Source organism: Eubalaena glacialis, chromosome 17 (assembly GCF_028564815.1).
Source record: "Eubalaena glacialis isolate mEubGla1 chromosome 17, mEubGla1.1.hap2.+ XY, whole genome shotgun sequence".
Taxonomy (NCBI): domain Eukaryota; kingdom Metazoa; phylum Chordata; class Mammalia; order Artiodactyla; family Balaenidae; genus Eubalaena; species Eubalaena glacialis.
Genome location: NC_083732.1, coordinates 87,665,739 through 87,684,094, shown reverse-complemented (window position 1 = coordinate 87,684,094; position 18,356 = coordinate 87,665,739). Strand labels below are relative to the sequence as shown.

At 61.0% G+C, this 18,356-nt stretch overlaps 1 protein-coding gene across 1 annotated transcript in view; it reads left to right on the top strand.

Annotated features, from left to right (window-relative positions):
* Window positions 1–1,063, top strand: part of TSNARE1 (t-SNARE domain containing 1) — a 79,551-nt gene extending 78,488 nt beyond the window's left edge. The window contains exons 12-14 of the mRNA XM_061171739.1: window positions 110–192; window positions 588–764; window positions 881–1,063. Of these exons, the coding sequence (XP_061027722.1) occupies window positions 110–192; window positions 588–764; window positions 881–1,063 (443 nt within the window). The remainder of the gene's footprint in view (window positions 1–109; window positions 193–587; window positions 765–880) is intronic.
* The last annotated feature ends 17,293 nt before the right edge of the window (window positions 1,064–18,356 follow it).

Here is an 18,356-nt window from a genome sequence, read left to right as displayed (position 1 = left end):
GCCTCCGAGTCATCACCGGGGGGCAGGTGCCGTCCACGCCCCATCCCCACGGCCCCGGGTCACCTCGGGGTCTCCACTCTGTAATTGCTTCTGTTGTCTTGATTTGCAGATAGTATTGAAGCCGGCCTTGAGGCTGCGTCCTCGCACGCAGAGGCGGCCAGTGAGCTCCTGGCTGGAGCCAGCCGGCACCAAGTAAGTCAGTGTGAGGGGACAGCCCGCCGCCCCTCCAACCCCTGCCCGCGCCTGGGAGGGGCAGGCCCGCAGGGTCTTCTCTGCGCCCAGGCGGGCTGCTATGGGGGAGGGGAGAGGAAGGGGTTGCGGGCCGCGTGCCCAGGGTGGGAGGTCCCGCCTCCCCCTAGTCTGCCCCACCCCCTCCCCCAACCCCACCGCCGAGAGCGCGGTCGGGGCTTCTGCCCACCGCTCGGCAGTGAAGTGAGAGGGCAGGGGCGAGGGGCGGCCAGGAGCAGCGCCCACCAGCTGGGTCTCGCTGCAGTGGGTGCCGACGTGGCTGTGTCTCCCTGTTCCCAGGGTGCGCAGCACCCCAGCTGCCCCTGCAGGAAGCTCTGCGGCTTCTCCCTTACTCTCAGAAGGGCAGGATGGGTCTGTCCATGTCTGCTGCCTTCCTGGAGGGCGCGGGCCGTGGAGAGGGCCGCCTGGCCTTCTGGCCGCTGGGCCGGCTGTGTCCATGTCTGCCCCTGGCCTGGCCCCCGGCTGGAGCTGGTGGGGCCCTCTCTGCTTGGGACGAGTTGGCCGGCTCACAGGGAGTGAGGACAAATATCTGACCCTTATTTGCTTGAGATGGGCTTAGGGCAGCCTTGGGGACCAATGCCGGGCTGCCGTGCTGACCTGCAGCCACTGCATGAGCCCCTGACTGGGCCAGGCAGGCTCGGACCTGGGTCCAGCAGGGAGGGGGGGCCAGCAGCCGCCCTCCGCTTGCTCCGCATCACTCGCTGGCCCCCCGCTCCGTGCCAGGCCCCGACTCGCAGAGGTGGAGCCCACAGAGCGCATCTCTCCTGGAGCGTGCGTCCTAGGGGAGGGCGGGGTGGACAGTCCAGTCCAGTGACGCGAGGGCCCTGGGCCAGCCGAGGCAGGGAGGGCTTCCTGGGGGAGCGCCGAGCGGGAGTTGTCCTGGCAGAGGGGACAGAGACCAAGGGAGGGGCTGCCCAGGCGAGCTCGGGACGCCACAGGCCGGGGTGCTGACGCTGCGTGGGGGCCCTGCCGGCGGGAGCAGGGAGGGGGCCGGGGAGAGATGATGGACGACGTACTGTTCCCTGGGGGCTTTGGGAAGTCGGGGCTGTGCTGGGCAAGGGACTCCGGTTGCCTTAGCGGGGAGGAGAGGGCACAGGGTGATGGTCTGGACCAGGCGGGGGTGTGGGCGGGGCAAAGAGTGGGAAAGAGCGGCCCCCTCCTAGCAGCTGCGCTCCCTTCCCAGGCTTCTCCTCCCTCAGGGAGCCCAGTGGGCAGAGCACACGCGGGCCTGGAGGCCGCTGGACTCCACGAGAGTGCGTCGTGGGGTGGAGGCTGGCCCCACTGCTGGCCTCCCCTTTTCTCTGTCAGTGGCCACTAGACTCCTAAGTCAGGGCGACAAGCGTAGGCCACACATGACAGCTGGTGAACACCACACCAAGGCGGGGAAACGGCATGTGTCTGCAGGACGGGGCGGAGGCAGGGCTGGAGGTCGTGTCTGCTGGTGCCAGCTCGGGGCTCTCTGCCCCAGCCACGGGCCCCGACTTTTCAGCACGCCGAGGGCGGCCAGACCTGCACCCGGACCTCTCCACCTGGCTGGGTCCTTCCAGGGCCTCCCAGAATAGAAGGTACAGGCTGCAACTGACGAGCAAGGCGGACTTGTCGGAAGCCCAGGGCCCGGCCTCTCCAACGGGAGCTCTCCGAGTGGGCCGGTGCCTGCCGAGGGCCCTCACCCCCAGGAAGCCTCCTCTTGAGAGGGAAGCAGCACGCTGGCAGGATGGCTCCCCCCGTGAGCCTCCGGGCTCAGAAGGGTCAGCAAGTGCCTGGACCGCAGATGCCTGGACCCCAGAAGGAGGATGTGACAGTGAGGAGGAGGAGGAGGAAAAGGAAGAACAGGAGGAGGCTGGGCAGCCACCTGTGCCTACGGACACATCAGGCTCAGAACCCCTACCTGGTGCCGGGGAGCTCGTGGGCCCAGTCCTCGGGGGTGATGCTGCCATCGCCCCTTTTCCATCGCAAAGCAGGACCCCCCTGTGCCATAGGTGAGGTGAGAGGGGTTCAGATCCAGGAGGTACAGCCCGAAGTTGCCACCCCGTAGTAATTCCTCCTGCCCTTGCCCACTGCCACGCAGCATGTCGGCAGGAGTCAGCAAGGCAGGACACCACAACCTGGGGCTCAGGCCCGGGGGTTTTCCCTGGGACCTTGGTTGACTCACCCTCCACACCCAGCCAATTGGAAGGTTAGCCTTCAGCTGGGCCTTTCATTTGCAGACTAGGGATTTGAGACCCAAAGGAGAGAAGGGTTTTTCCAAGGTCACACAGCTGTCAAGAGGAAGAGCTGATTTGGGAGCCCAGTTTGTAGGATTCCAAGTCTTGGCTTTTCCTGCTACCCTGGGGTAGCTCTACTTTTATATACAGCTGCTCATCTTTATGGGATGTCTGCTTGGTGGATGGATGGATGGACAGACAGATGGATGGGTAGATGGATGGATGGATGGATGGACTGAAGGATTGGAAGGGTGTATACACAAGTGGGTGGATGGATAGAGGTGTGGGTGGATGGATAGATGGATCAAGGATGGATAGTTGATGGATGATGGATGGATGGATGATGGATGGATGGTTTGAGGATGGATGGCTGAGAGATGAACAAATGGATGGATGGATGGATGGACGTAAGGATTGCAAGGGTGTATACACAAGTGGGTGGATGGATAGATGGATCAAGGATGGATAGTTGATGGATGGATGATGGATGGATGGTTTGAGGATGGATGGCTGAGAGATGAACAAATGGATGGATGGATGGATGGACGTAAGGAGGAAGGATGAAAGGAAGGAAGGAGGTGGGCAGATGGAGGGACGGATGGATGCTTGATGAACAAACAGATGGGTAGATAGATGAGGGGATGGATGAGTGGGTGGATATGTGTAGGTAGACAGATGGACAGACAGGAGGGTGGGTAGATAATGGCCAGCTTGGGTGGGTGGGCGGATGGACAGACAGATGGCAGCATGTGGTGGTGGCACCTTGGCTTTGGAGCTGCCAGGTTGACGTTTTACCTCGGCGTCGCTGGAGGACGTCTTCCGCCCTCTGAGTCTTGGTGTCCTAGTGAGGGTGCTGCTGTCCACTGCAGAGGGGCCCCGCGAGACCTAAATAGCTGCGTGGGCAGAGGGCCTCGTGCAGGTGGCGCTCCCCGGCATTGCCCCGGTCCTGGCCGGCGAAGGCTCACGTTTCCTGTCTCCCTCTGCCAGCCGACGAGGACGAGGCCCCCGGCTGCCTGTGGCTACCCCTGCGGACGCTGGATGGGCCGAGCCTGCCTGAAGCCGACCCCCTGGACCCCCGAGGAGCCTTCCCTGCGTCCACCTCCTCACCCTCCCCGCCCGCCTCCCCGGCCTCGGCACCCCCCACGGCCACATTCCCCGGGGGCTCCCGGCCCTTGCCGCCCTCCTCGGCGGCACCCCAGCCCTCCGGGAAGCCCACAGGGGCTGAGGCCTCGGACTTGGAACGGCGGCTGCTGGACTCACAGCGGCAGCAGGGCGCCCTGCTCAGCTCCTGGTCCCGGCAGCAGAGCGCACTGATGGCCCAGCAGAGCCTGCGGCTGCAGCGGCTGGCCGACGGCGTCGAGGCCCTCAGCCGGACCCTGGAGAGGCTGGCGGAGGCCCTCCCGACCCGGGGCGCCTCGCCCGCAGTCCCAGGTGGCTCCCCTGGGGGCGGAACAGCCTGCAGGCCAGCTGGAGGCTCCCAGGGCAGCCCCCAGGGCAGCCACGCAGGCCGGGAGGTCTTCTCAGGGATGATCCTGAAGGTGGAGGAGGAGATCTAGGGTCTGGACCCCGTGGGCCGCGTGCAGAGCAGGGACTCCGGTCCTGCCCCTCTGAGGGGCAGAGACGGGGCCTCGATGGAGCCAGAGAGGACGCAGGACTTCCGCCTGTGGTTGCCCCTTCCGTCCTGCCATTGTCTGTGGGCCTCAGTGACGCGAAAGGAGGGCCGGGCTGAGGTCTACTCGGGGATGACGCCGGTGGGCGGACCGAGCCCCCTCCGCTCCCATCCCGTGCTCCGACCGTCGGGGCGAGTGCTGTGGAGTGCAGAATGGGGCGCCTCTCGGCGGGCAGTGGGTGAGTGGAGCTGCGGGAAGAAGCACGCGGGGCGCAGCGCCCCCAAACCACTGCCTTGGGTGTGGGCCCTGGAGTGTGGCTCCGCTGGGCACCCAGAAAACCCCCTGCGTGTGCCCTGGAGTGACTCCTGGAAGCCCCCCTGCTCCGTGGGCGTACGGACTGAGGGGGGCTGGGCCCCTGCATCCTCTTGATTCTGCCCCGAGGGAACCATGCCCCGTGGGCCTGCGGTTATTTCTCTCAATTTTATGTCTGTGGTGTGGGGTATATATATGTATGTGCACATATGTTCGTTGGTACTGGATGGGGTGGGATGCCATTTTATACCTGTCGACTTTTCTTGGAAAAAGATATTTTTCTTATATAAGCATAAAATAACAACAAAAAAAGGCAGTGATGATAACGAGGGTGATGCTGACAGGAAATGGAGCCCGTCTGTCTGCGCGTGGGCTCTGCCTCTGCCCTTGCCTGGCAGGCAGCCCTGATCCCCCCGGGTGTCAGATCCGCCTCACCTGTGACTCCTGGCCCTGTGGGGTCCCTCGGGGCTGGCCCCAGCTCCCGGCCCCGCCAGGCAGGGCACACGGGCCTCAGCGCACAGTTCAGGTGGCTGTTGGGGTCCTCGTGGCCCTGGAGCTGTGCCACCTCCAGCTTCCCCTTTGCCTCTTTCTCCAGACTCGTGATGAAAGCCTTTTCTGGAAGCGAGAGGCTGAGGCCCTGGCATGAACTGGACAGCGTGCTGGTCCTGGGGCTCCCAGGCAGCCTGGCACTGAGGGGCGCAGAGACCAGGGTGGAACAAACACAGTGGGAGGGACTTTTCCTGGTTTCGCTGTTTACCGTGGAGCCAGCAGCATGTCAGCAACTCTTGTCCACAAAAGAAAGCCGGAACTCCTTAGCTGCCTATCCAGCCCTCTGCAGTGTGGCCAGCGCCCTTCCAGCCTCCTCTTCCCCTGTGGTCCGGAGGACACCATGTGTTCTCCATGGGAGCCTTTCCTTCAGCCCTACAAAGCCAGAGTGCATTTCAGTGCCATGTCTGGCATCTTCCTAGAGCTTCATTCCAGGTGAAAGGCATGGACCCTGCTTGTCCACTAAGATGCCCACTGCAGTGGACACACCTCTATAGGCAATGAACACTGCTCTCCAAGGTTACCCACTAACCCTGGTCAGCACCTACTCGGATCCCAACCTAGCCCTGACCCTGGTCCCACGCTGAGCCCTGACCCTGGTCCCGTGCTGAACTCTGACCCTGGTCCCATGCTAAGCCCTGACCCTGGTCCGATGCTGAGCCCTGACCCTGGTCCCGTGCTGAACTCTGACCCTGGTCCCATGCTGAGCCCTGACCCTGGTCCCGTGCTGAACTCTGACCCTGGTCCCATGCTAAGCCCTGACCCTGGTCCGATGCTGAGCCCTGACCCTGGTCCCGTGCTGAACTCTGACCCTGGTCCCATGCTGAGCCCTGACCCTGGTCCCGTGCTGAACTCTGACCCTGGTCCCGTGCTAAGCCCTGACCCTGGTCCGATGCTGAGCCCTGACCCTGGTCCCGTGCTGAGCCCTGACCCTGGTCCCGTGCTGAGCCCTGACCCTGGTCCCATGCTGAACTCGGACTCTGGCCAGTCCCGTAACCCTTACTGGACACCTGCTCTGGGCCCTGCACTGAGTGCTGAGGACACAGCAGCCCAGGCTGAGCAGAGGTCTGGCCGCCTCCACAGGCCCAGTATGCTCTTTGCCCGCTGAGGGCCAGGCAGGGCATGACGGGGATGGGGTGCCTGCCTGTCGGGCCATCGGTCTGGGGGTGCACGAGGGAGCCTGGGTGGCAGGCAGGGGGACAGGGGCCCTGCCTGGCCTCGAGGGCAGGGGTGTTCATGCGGGAAGGGGAGCCGAGGATCTGGGGTAGGAGTGGCCTGAAGATCCGTTAAGAAGGAGGCAGGGTCTTGGTTTAGACGGGAGCTGGTCGGAAGCAGAGCGCTGAGGGAGGCGCGTGTGAGGTGAGGCAGCGGGGAGACATCTGACCCTCCGGGGGGCTTCCAGCACCTCCTGTGCTTTCTGCCCAGACTCTGGGCCGGGCGACCAGGCAGATGGCGGGCCCGGACAGGGACATGCGGGAGAGGAGGGCCGCCGGGCGGGCGGGGAGGGCGGGCGGCGTTGCTGTCCTGTGCGGGGCTCGGGGGCCGGGGGGCTCCGGCAGCCCAGGGTCGGGGGCCGTGTGCCTGAGGAGGGCGGGGCCCACAGGCCGGGGCTCTGAGGACCCCATGTGGGAGCCCGGGGACAGGGCGGCAGGGAGGGGAGGACACCCCGTGGAGGCTGGGTGACAGGTGCCCGGGGGCGTTTAAGGAGAGGGGGAGGGGCAGCAGCGTCCTGTGCACAGAACAGCCTGGAGGTGTGAAGACCGAAGGGTCCTGACTTGGGGCGTCTAGAAGGCGTCAGCCACCACGGCAGGCCATGTTTCTGTGGGAAAAAAAGAGAAACTAAAATAATACAGAAGAAAAAAAAATTGGACAAATATAAAACCTGAGGCAAGCTTTTGAAATCGTGTCCAGTAAACAAATTAATGTGGATGGATTAGAAGAGCCTATTAAATGTCAAGGATCATCAGATTGTAGGAAAAAAATATCTCTTTGCCATTTACAAGTGATCCAGTAAAACATAAGGACCAGAAGGTGAGAATGAAGCTGTAAAGAAAGACACACCGGTCAGAGCGTCAGGGAGGGTGTGAGTGGTAAGGTCAGCTTTGGACAAAATGTACGTGAAGACAAATATGTACGTGAATACTATCAGAATTAATCATATAAGTAAATATATTAAACAGGACAGCACAAATTACTGCATGATCGGTTCAGCTCCTCAGGAAGATGAAAAATCTTACATTCCTATACACCTAATAAAAGAGGTCTAAATAGATAAATAAAGGCAGAACTTCCCACCTGCAAAGGGACTCCATCACGAGAGCAGAAGTTGTCAACGTGGACACAGAGACTAGGAATTAGTAAAGATAGTGCAGGATTCAGTAATAATCAGCACTTGACTTACTGGGCCCTCAAACAGCAGATAACGGTCTCCAGGACGCCTGGGACGGCTACAGGTTTTGACCATGACTTAGGTCATAGAGCGAGTGTCAACAAACTTCAAAGAATCAGTAATGGGTAAAACACTGCAATTATTAGAAAATGCAATTAGGAAAATGCACAAAAATAAAGAAAAAAGTTCCTTGTATGTTGGGAAATATTTAAAACGGTCCTAACTAACAGGGAGGTCGATGAAGAAATCATTAATAGGTATGTAAAAAAGACATAATTGAATAATGATGAAAATACTACGTATCAAAATCTGCGGGGTACTTCAAAGGAAATTAATAGCCTTAAATACTTATACAACAAAAGAAGAAAGGCTGAAAATTAATAAATTAAGATATTAAAAAGACATTAAATAAGAGTAAAAGGACTACAGAATGAACCCTGAGAAATTAGAAGGACGAAGATTATAGAGACTAAGCAAAATTTATTAAGTTATAATAGCGCCTGCAGGAAGCCAAGAGCTGGTTCTTTGGAAGGATGGTGAAAATAGACAAACCACTAGTAAGATTGATCCAGCACTGAAAGAGCAGAAATTCCAAAGTAATAAGAGAATTCTATGAACGGTCTTATGCCAACGAATTTGGAAACTTAGGGAAAAAATGGACAGATTCCTAGAAAAGTACAATTTGCCAACATTGACTCAAGAATAAATAGATCAGTGGTTCTGTAGCCATTAAAGAAATAGAATGCGTCGGAAAGACTTTCTCCCATGGAAACACTAAGCCCGATTGGTCTTTTACGTATGTTCTACCCAACTTTCAGGGCAGAGATCCAGTCTTGTACAAACCTCCCCGGAGAACGGAAAAAGGGGAAATTCCTAAATACATAACTCGAGGTCAAATCAAAGGTGACATACGTACGGGAAAGGATCATTGTGGGCCTGTCTCATGGACACAGACCTGGTCATCCTATCACAACGCAAGCGGACCGTGCTGAGTCCCGTGGCCTGCCTTTTGGAGCTGGTAGTTTAGCAGGAAGCCTGGACAAACCACCGGCTTTGGGGGAAGTAATGCCCCCCACCCTCCAAGGAGCTGCCTCAAGGACGAGGATGAGGGATGATGCTGAACTTTGAACGCCCACCCTGAGGCCCTGCGTGGGGAGCTGTGCAGCTGTCCTCCGGCAGCAGCAGCAGAGAAAAGCAGTGAATGCCCCGCAGGTGCCAGGGACAAGGTCGGCCTCCTTTCTTCCTGCATCCTTTCCACATCCTAACTGCTCCCCAGTGTAGGTCTTTACTCAGACATGTGCTTATCAGAGAGGCTTCCCCTGCTGCCTCTCACCTCCCATCCCCACACGTGCCAACACCCCCTGTAAGTCCTTGTCTTCCTGGGCAGGTAACCTCCACAAGGCAGGGCTCTGGCTGCACCCGGCCCCCGCGACAGTGCTCAGCGTGCAGTCCGTGCTCTGTCAACGCACTGCATGTTCCGCGCACCGCCCGTACCTATGCAGAGGCACCCGGAAGGCAGGGCCGGGGCATGGTCCCCTGGGCAGGGGAGATTAGGAGGTGCAGAAAGAAGGAAGGTCTCCAGTGGGCCAGGCCCGGGGTCAGATGGTGCCTTGCGGAGCTTGGGCTTCTGAGCTAATCCAAGTCCAGCCAAGGGCAGGACTCGCGAAGGGCCCAACTGGTGGCCTGGCCCAGGCCCCGAGCCTCCAGGGAGGATGAGGAGGGACTCTCTGGCCAGAGCCCTTCATCCTGTTCCCAGTGACAGGCTGTTGTAATCTGAGAGCCCGAGAGGCCTCGTCCAGGCTGGGACCTGCTGCCCTGGCCAGGCTGAGGGCCACTCTGGGCAGCCTGTGGGGGAGGGGAGGCTGCCTTTTAATTTGGAGCCGAGCAGGGTAAATAAGCAGCAATTGGATTTGCCGAGGCCTGAGTCCCTGGGTGCAGAGAACACCGGAGAATCTTATTTTCGTGATCAGATTGTTATAAATTCTCCCCACCATCTGCTGGGAAATGTAAATGTGAATTGGGCTCCAGGCGCCGGGAGGGACAGCTGGTGGGGCCGCGAGGGGTGGGGAGGGGGACCCCGTGTGCACCCGGGCCTCGGGCTGGGCCCCAAGCCGTGCCCCTTCCCGCCCACCGCGGCTCTGTGCGCTCCACAGCCCTGCTCTGAGTGATCGCCCGCAGAAAAGTAACCCCAGGTGAAGATTTAAACCAATCTGCTGGTGACTGGGCTCGCCATGCCTGGGTAGACGGGCAGAGGTCACGGGCATAGGGCAGAGGGACTGGGGGGGCCCTGCACCCCGCTCTGTGCTCCACCTGCCCCAGTGTCCTTGGCGACTCACAGCAGCTTCAGGTCAGGTGGGCGCTGCCTTGGCCCAGCTTCAGTGTGACTCTGCGGGTGTCCCCGCTCCTCTAAGCGGCGGACGTGGGCCGACCTGCCTGCTCTCTGGCTGGCCTGGGGACCGGACCTGGTGGGGCCTGCGGAGCCTGCAGGCAGCAGGGAGGTGGCGCGGGTCCTGGGGCTGTGCTCCGGCTGCCCTGGGCCCAGGGTGAGCGACTACAGCCTGCGGACCACTCGCAGCAAGGCTGGGCGGGAAAGCCCCTCCCAGCAGAGGCCCTCTCACCCTTTCTGGATCGGCGAAGAAGTCTCTGCTCAGGGGAGATGGGCCTGCAGCGGGCCTCCCGCTGCAGGGAGTGAGTGCAGGGCCGCCCCGTGTTCTTCCTGCTGTGCTGAGCACACGAGTGGCGCTCCGTGTGGGTGCGGGGGTCCAGCCTGGCACACATTCCTGTTCTGGAGACGAGGGTCAGGGGTGTCCTTGAGGCCCAGGAGAAACTGCCAGAGAGATGGCTAAAGAAATGCCAGCCCCGTGGGCCAGAGGAGGACAGAGGATAAATCAACACGGCCCAGATGGATGCGGAAAGGCCTCCGAAGGAGGCGGGGACTAGCTCTGAGGGGCGGTCTTAAAGCTCGAAGTGCCTGCGCCCCGAGGGGGGCCTCTGAGCCCCTGAGGTGAGAGGAGTCTCACCCCCTGCACAGATGAGACCTGTGAGGCCAGATGGTGAAGACTTGCCCTAGACTCAGGGACGCGCAGCCACCAGCGCTCACAGCCTGCGGGGGACACAGGCATGGGCAGGCCCTGGTGGGGGCGGTGCGCGTGTGTGCGCGTGTGCACCTGCACGTGTGCACCTGCACGTGTGTACATGACGTGTGTACATGATGTGTGTGCGCGTGTGCGCGCGCGTGTGCACCTGCACGTGTGTACATGATGTGTGTGCGCGTGTGTGCGCGCGCGTGCACCTGCACGTGTGTACATGACGTGTGTACATGACGTGTGTACATGACGTGTGCACCTGCACGTGTACATGACGTGTGTACATGACGTGTGTACATGACGTGTGCACCTGCACGTGTGTACATGACGTGTGTACATGACGTGTGTGCATGACGTGTGTACATGACGTGTGCACCTGCACGTGTGTACATGACGTGTGTACATGACGTGTGTACATGACGTGTGTGCGCGCACGTGCTCAGCTGTGTTGCAGTGCTGTGCACGAAGTTTGCGTGTGTGCACATGTGTGTCGTATGCGCCTATGCGCAGGCGTGTGTTCTCCTTGCTTGCCATCCAGGCAGTGTCCGGAGCATGAAGGTGGGAGGGGTCCGCTTCCTAGATGGGGCACCAGGTGGGCAGAAGGGCTTCTCCGGGAGGCCGCTGGTCTGTGGGAGGCCGGTGAGGGAGCCGGGCACGGGGCAGCGGAAGCGCTGCACGCCCCAGGCCAGGCCTCCAGCCCCTGAGCTGCCCACCCCTCCGCGGGAGGGGCGCCTGGCCGCACCTCACATCACCTGGCCGCTGATCAGACGGGCCCCTCTCCTGGGCGGGTCCGCAGAGAGCCCAGGCCCTGTCCACAGTACGCCTGAACACCCACCTGGGGCGCGAGCTTCCGAGCGGCCCTCCTAGCCCGGCTTCCTCCTGGTCTGCCCGTCCCAGACTGAGCTTCGGAGCACCGTGCCAGCAGAGGAGCTGCCTGGCCTTCCCGAGCCTGGACACAGGGCAAGCAGACGGGAGGGGCGGGCCGGGGGTCCCGCGGGGAGACGGTGGCCTGGAGGAGGGGAGGAGACTCCTGAGGCGGCGCCTGGCGTCTGGCCCAGGCCTGGTGGTAAGACTGACCGGGCCGGCTGTCCAGGGTGCCGGGGCTCACGGAGAGCTCCCGCGCGTGCCAGGTGGCCCGCTTCAGCGTCTGCCTTGCAGGACCTGTGCTCCCGCCTGCCCCCGCCCTGCCCTGCTCCGCAGGCTTCAGCTGGGAGGGCCGTGGGAGCGCCTGGCTACTCCAGAGGAAGGAGGTTCTCAGGCTGAGGTCACCCCTGAGTGGGGGCTGGGCTGGGAGTGGGGAATCGACCGCTCCAGAGAGGTGACGAGGGGACACCACCCCACCGCGGGGTGACTGGGGGATGGCTGTGTGCGTGGGAAGGTCCCTTTCAAGGCAGAAACAATGCAGTGTTGAAGTGGTAGGGAATCTGGGCTCATTTTCAGCAGCTGTATGCAAATTGCATGCAAATGAACCTCTTTTCCTTCCAGTACCAGTGAGTGGCCCAGGGAAACAGTGATCTGGAGGACCAGAGTGAGCCCAGCATCTTGTCCGATTCACAGCAAGAATCCCCTTCTTCAGAAGCTGTGCTGAGTAGGGGCAGCCGCTGCTGTTTATTTAACAGATGAGGATGGTCCCTGGAGTCACACAGACTGGGTTCTAATCCCAGCCCTGCAGTGACTGCCTGTGGGTGACTTTGAGCACGTTGCTGAATCTCTCTGCTCCTCGTTTCCCTCTTCTGTAAAATACAGACAGTACTGCCTCACAGGGTTGCATGGGAAGCACTTAGCACAGTGACTTGTTCTGATGATGGTGTGGTGGTGGTGGTGGTGGCAGTGGTGGTGGTGGTGATGCTGATGCTGATGGTAATGGTGTTGATGGTGGTGGTGGTGATGGTGGTGGTGTTGGTTGTGGTGATGATGGTGATGATGGTGGTGATGGTGGTGGTGGTGATGGTGGTGGTGGTGGTGGTGATGGTGGTGGTGGTGATGGTGGTGGTGGTGGTGGTGATGGTGGTGGTGGTGATGGTGGTGGTGGTGGTGATGGTGGTGGTGGTGATGGTGGTGGTGATGCTGGTGATGATGGTGGTAGTGGTGGTGGTGATGGTGGTGATGGTGGTGATGGTGGTGGTGGTGGTGGTGATGGTGATGGTGGTGATGGTGGTGGTGGTGGTGATGATGGTGGTGATGGTGGTGGTGGTGGTGGTGGTGGTGGTGATGGTGGTGGTGTTGGTTGTGGTGATGATGGTGATGATGGTGGTGATGGTGGTGGTGATGGTGATGGTGGTGGTGATGGTGGTAATGGTGGTGATGGTGGTGGTGATGATGGTGGTGGTGGTGGTGGTGGTGGTGATGGTGGTGGTGATGATGGTGGTGGTGGTGGTGGTGGTGGTCTGATGGTGATGGTGGTGGTGTTGGTTGTGGTGATGGTGGTGGTGGTGAATCCTGTTGTGGTGGTGATTATGGTGATAAGAGCGAGTCCTCCACAGCAGGCACGGTACAGGCCCTGGGAGAATGGAGAAGAAAAGTGATCTCTGTCTTTGCGATGCCCATATCTTCTTCAGAGCCCTCCCCAAGGTGGGGCTCATGTTCTAACTTGCGTCTGTGCCCTCCAGCCCCTGCAGGCCTCTGTACCTCAGAGCTCCACTCTCCACACTCCCTCCACTGTTACCTCCGCTGTCGGTGCTGACAGCGTGCCTGCCTTACGGCAGCTGTGACTTGACCTATGGACCTTCCTTAGAGCCCCTGCTGTGTCAGGAGGGCGGTGCAGGCAGGTGGGGGCAGGGAGCACAGGGAGGACGACACGTGGTCCTGGCTCTTGGGGGACCACTGTTCTCCTGTGGCCTCGCGGCACCACCCTTCCGCCACCCCCCCGCAGGACACACTCTGTGCTCCATTCAGACTGCAGCCCCGCAGGGCCCCGCACCTTCCTCTGTGCAGCAGAGCCCCCAGCCCACTGTCTTCATTATGCCTTGGGGCCCTCCAGCCTCCCCCGCCCCTCCTCCAGCCTCCAGCTCCCCAGGTGGGCACCTCTGCCACTCTCGTCATCCTGGCTGTTGGCACAGGGCCGAGCGTAGGGTGTGTCCAGGACCTGCCGGAGGGCCTGCTGGGCCTGCTGGGAGCTTCCCACCAGGCGTGCAGTTGGTGGGGGGCATGGGGGGTGGGGCTACAGCACCTGAGGAGCCCCAGAGCGTGGCCGGTCCCTGTCCTGCTCTCATGACAAACAGCCCACTGTTGCGCATTTTGTGGACGTGGGACTGAAACTCAAGAAAGACCAGCACTTGCCCCAAATCGTGCAGCTGGTGAGGGGCGGAGCCAGCGTTCAAATCCAGTCTCTGATGCCCAGGCTTTCCCGCACACCTCGGAATTTTGGACAGAGCCAGGAAGTCGGGAGCAGGCAGGTGTTGTACTGGAAGGACCGGCAGCGGGAAGAGCCGGAGGAGGAGGATGGCCAGAGAGAGGCAGGGTGCAGGGGTCCCATGCGACAGCTCCCACCCCCACCGGCTGTGCACAGACGGGGATTCTGCGCTCTCTGCAAGCTCGGGGAATATTTGGTGTGTCTGTCGCCTCGAGCTGGTGGAGGTGGTCTGGAGAGGGGCGGTGTGTGGGCGGTGGGAGGGGGAGGCTGGGGCGAGAGGGTGGCCTCCATGCCAGGACTCGGAACACATGGGGCGCCGGGGAAGCCAGCTGCAGCCCCAAGGCTTGGAACCCAGCAGAATCCAGTTGGCTGGGCCCTGCCTTCTGCAAACAGATATAGATTTGGTTTCATTGAGAACCTCAGTGCTGCCAGGCCCACAGGCCCGGGCCCACGGCTCTCATGCGCTTGCCGCCAAGAAAGAAGGGGAAAGAGAGACAGAACTGTGTAGCCCTTTTGCAATGAGAAGCCAGGAGTGTTTGCGTGAGATCGATTTCTGTTTCTGGAAGAGTCTCAGCTCTTAGCCCAGCCCCGCCACCCCGGTCCAGCCTCGGGTCTGAGGGGTGGGCGGGCAGCTGCAGTGGGGTGGCCTGAGACCCCCATCTCCCCTGCCCCCTGTCCTGTCGCCAGCCTTGTTGTTCGTGTTGCTGCTGCCGTTCCTGCAATGTTGCATGAGCGAGGTCACACCCAGCAGTGGCTGGGCAGGCACCCTGGTTGTCCGGCTTCCAAGCCTGTCCTGCCACTGAGTCCGTTCCCCCCGAGTCAGCACCGCCTGCCCCGTCCAGTCTCCCTAAAATGCCACCTGCCCTGGGAGGGGCTGCGTCTGGCCTGGGCTCCTCGTCTGTGTGAGGGATCAGATGTGTCCTCCAGGGCGGGAGGCACAGGACAGGACGGAGGGGGCTTGTGCCCCAGCTCTGCGAGTCCAACCTCACTCAGCCGAGACGCACACCTGTCCTACGCAGGGGACAGGGCAGGGGGCAGCATGCCCATTGTACAGATGAAACAACCGAGGTGTGGGGAGGTTGGGGGGCCCCCAGTTCAAGGAGGAGCCAGGATGGGGACTCGGTGCTGAGGCCACCCCTGGGGGGCCTGCGTGTGGGGGTGATGGTGGCAGTGATCACAGTAAGTAACAAGGGTGCCTGCAGGGCTGTCTGGTCCTGACGAGCTCCCGGCCGGGGAAGGAGCGGAGCTTAGAAATGCCCCAGCCTGAGTACTGGCTGCGTTAGTTACTTGCTGTGCGACTTTGACGAAACTGCGTATTATCTCTGAGCCATCCTTTTCTTGTCTGGAAATATCCTTTGCCCGGGGTTGGGGGGTTAAGTGAAACCGTGCAGGTAACTAACTGCCTGTTAGGAGCCCAGCCTGCGCAGGCGACCCTTCTTGCACTGAGCACTGTCACCGCCGACACCACCTCAAAGTTCAGAGTTGGGCAGGGTTCCAGCCCCAATCTGTATGCAAGGAGAAGAGGCCCAGAGAGGCTCAGAGACTTGGCCTGGGTCACACAGCTGGTCGGGGGCACAGCCTGGAAGAAAACCCCAGTGCCCGGGTCCTGGCCATCCTCCTCCACCTGCGGCCGATGCATTATTAATTGGCCCTCCCAGGAAGACAAGCAGAGTGTCTGTTTACCTCTTGACAGCAGAGAGGGGGAAACAACAAAATTAAACCAAACAAACCGCCCAGACATCAAACAAGCTCTCTCTCAAAGTGCCTGCTCTGCAGATAGAAGAAAGCGGAGGGGCGGAACGCGGCTGCTGGGAGACTGAAGGATGCAACCCCTCCAGCGAATCGCGGGCCTGTCTCCAGGGCGGGAGCACTCCAGGCCTGATTGATGCTTTCAGAAGGCAGGGGCGAGAGGCAGCCCGCCCAGGGTGGGCAGGTGTGTGCTGTGTCCTAATTGGAAGGGCTGTGGCTGCCTGGAGCGCTGTCCCGGAGGCGTGGGCTGTGGCGAGGAGGGCGTGAGCAGGGCCAATGCTCCCCACGCTCTGCTCCCCCCAGCCTCCTTGTCCCTCAGAAACAGGGGGGTCCAGCTCTCCTTCTTTATTGTGGTTTTTGGGGGGTTGGCTTTTCATTTTCAGCCCCAACTGGTGGGAACCGTGAACTCTGAGGAGCCCCAAGTGGGCACCATTGGATGAATCCCCCTGATCTGGGGTCACAATCTGGAGAACAGGGATCTGACTGAGGTGGGCGTGGGAAGTCTGGATCCCATTCCAAATGACTTGGGCTTGACCCCATCACTTGCCTTCTGTGTGTTCATGGGCCTTGGTGTTCCCAGCCTGTAAATGGACCACGGAAGGAGCGTCAGCACCACGGACAGAGGCAGGGGCAGCTGGACACTGGGTCATCCTTCAGGATGTGCCCTCCTTTGCCCGGCTCAGACCCCAGGCCTAGGGGGGCAGCGATTCACCCTTGTCACTCTGCGGGGGTCCCGTGAGGGGAAGGGTAGTCACTAAGCACCGTCCCTCCCCTTTGCGAGGCTTTACCTGTTTCCCAGCTGAGCCTCCCTGCAGCCCCAGGGTAGGAGCTGAGTGCACATCGCAGAAGGGGGGCGGGGGTTAGGCTAACCCCCCTGCACCGGTGGCCCGTCCAGCCATGTCCTTGCCTCCCTCACACATCGGTGACTCCGTGGTCCCCACTACCCGCCCACCCCCACCGCCAACCCCCCCCCCCCCCCCCCCGCCCCGGTACCTCACTGCTGCTTCAGGAACATCTGTTGACGGCTCATTAATGATGTTGCCAACAGGGCAGATGAAAAGGCTCAGAAGGGAAAACAGAAGCAAGGGGACAGCTTCGATCCCGGGATTGTTCAGCCGTCCCTGATGCTGTCCCCACAAGCAAGGCTTCTGCCACGCTGACGCCCTCGGCGCTGATGGCTGTGTCCCTTTCCGCCGGTCCAGCGTCCACTGCTGTCTGCCGGGAAAGGGATCGGGGGCCACACCTTGGTGCCCCCATGCTTGAAACATTAGTACCTTGAGGAGTTTCAACTTGCTCTGCTCTGGGGGAGGGAGGCCTCGTTACAACGCCATTTTTAGCCTGGTGAGGAGCTCTCCATGCCCCCCAGATTTGCACTTTCCCTCAAAATGCTCTTGCTGCTAGCAGGAGAATAGATGTGAGAATTAGAGAGCAGCACGTGGCTGTGAGCGTGAGGGGTTCCAAGTGGTGTTTGTTAACTCAGGGCCTGCCGGCGCTAATGACTAGCACACACATCCCACCAAGCTGCCGGCCTTGGCACTGGGTCCCGTGTGTTAACGGTCACCAGAGCCTTGCTGTCGGCTTTGGAGGAGGGAGCGAGAGGCCAGAGAGGCCCCAAGGGCCCCCGAGGATCACACAGCAGGTTAGTGGCAGGATTTCGCATCCCTCTGTTAAACGGAGCTCATCCTGTTCCTCCTTGTATCAGTCAGCTCAGGCTGTTTGGCTGTAGTAACAAATGAGCCCAAGGCTGGGTTTGGTTCTAGCTTGTGTTACATGCCCATAGTGGGTTGGAGGTGCCTTTGCTCCTGTGCTTTGACTCTGGGACCCAGACTGATGGGCAGCCCCCCTCAGACATTGCCAGGCTCAGAGCAGAGACCAGAGCAGTGGAAGAATCTCACAGTAGCTTTGGGTGTGTGCTTGGGAACAGCAAGTGACCTGCTACACCCACCAGGCACTTCACAGGCCAGACCCGGGGCCAATGGGGCTGCTGTGCATGGTCCTGCAGGGAAGAGGGAGGGGGGAGAGGTGCTGAGAGAAGGGCCGTGCACTTTGGAACGAGGGTAGAAACTGCCCCCTGCTCGGAATCACACCCCTACCTCCAGCAAGCCCTCTCCACCCCGGCTTCCTTCGTCCCCCTCCTCTCGTGGCCTCTGCCCAGGCCCTGTCCTCCTTGGGGGTCTGGGGAATTGCCACCCCCTCCTCCATTCCCTGGACTCAGGGAGGGACCCCAGTCCCCCCGCCACACACACTGACCTCAGTGACTCGCTGGGTTTGGACCTTCTTTCCTCTCACCCCCTGGGCCTGCTCTCCCAGGCTGCTCAGTCCACCCCCGAGGGAGGAGGTGACCTGGCCTGGGGCCCCTGGTCCGTGGGGTTTGGAGCTCATCCAGGGGCCCTCCTCCAGGCCCTCCTCGTACTGCTCTGCCTGGGGAGCTTCCGTCCCTGTTGCAACCCTGCATCCTCACCCTCCGAAGCCCTCTCCTGACCCCTGTCAGGTCTCAGCCTCCGCCTCTGGTCTGGGTGGGGTCCCGGGCCTCTGGGGGTGCCCGTCTCCCGCCTCTGCCCCTGGCCACCCAGGCTCGGGCTTTGTGGGTGCCTTAGCCCAGGACCAGCATCCCTGCTTGTCAAGGAGGAGAGCTGCACGGGTGGGGTGCTGTCAGGCACAGGTGCAGGACTGTGAGAGAGTGGATGCTCGGAGGGCGCTGGACGCGTGGGCTTTGCGGCCACGTTGGGCAGCAGCCTTTGTGACCTCCTGGCTCGTCCTGTGCCCAGACGCCCGGGGCTGCTGGCATGAGCGGGACCTGCCACACATCAGCGGAAATGCCTGGGAAGAGGAGTGTGAACCACACGCTTTGGGCTCAGG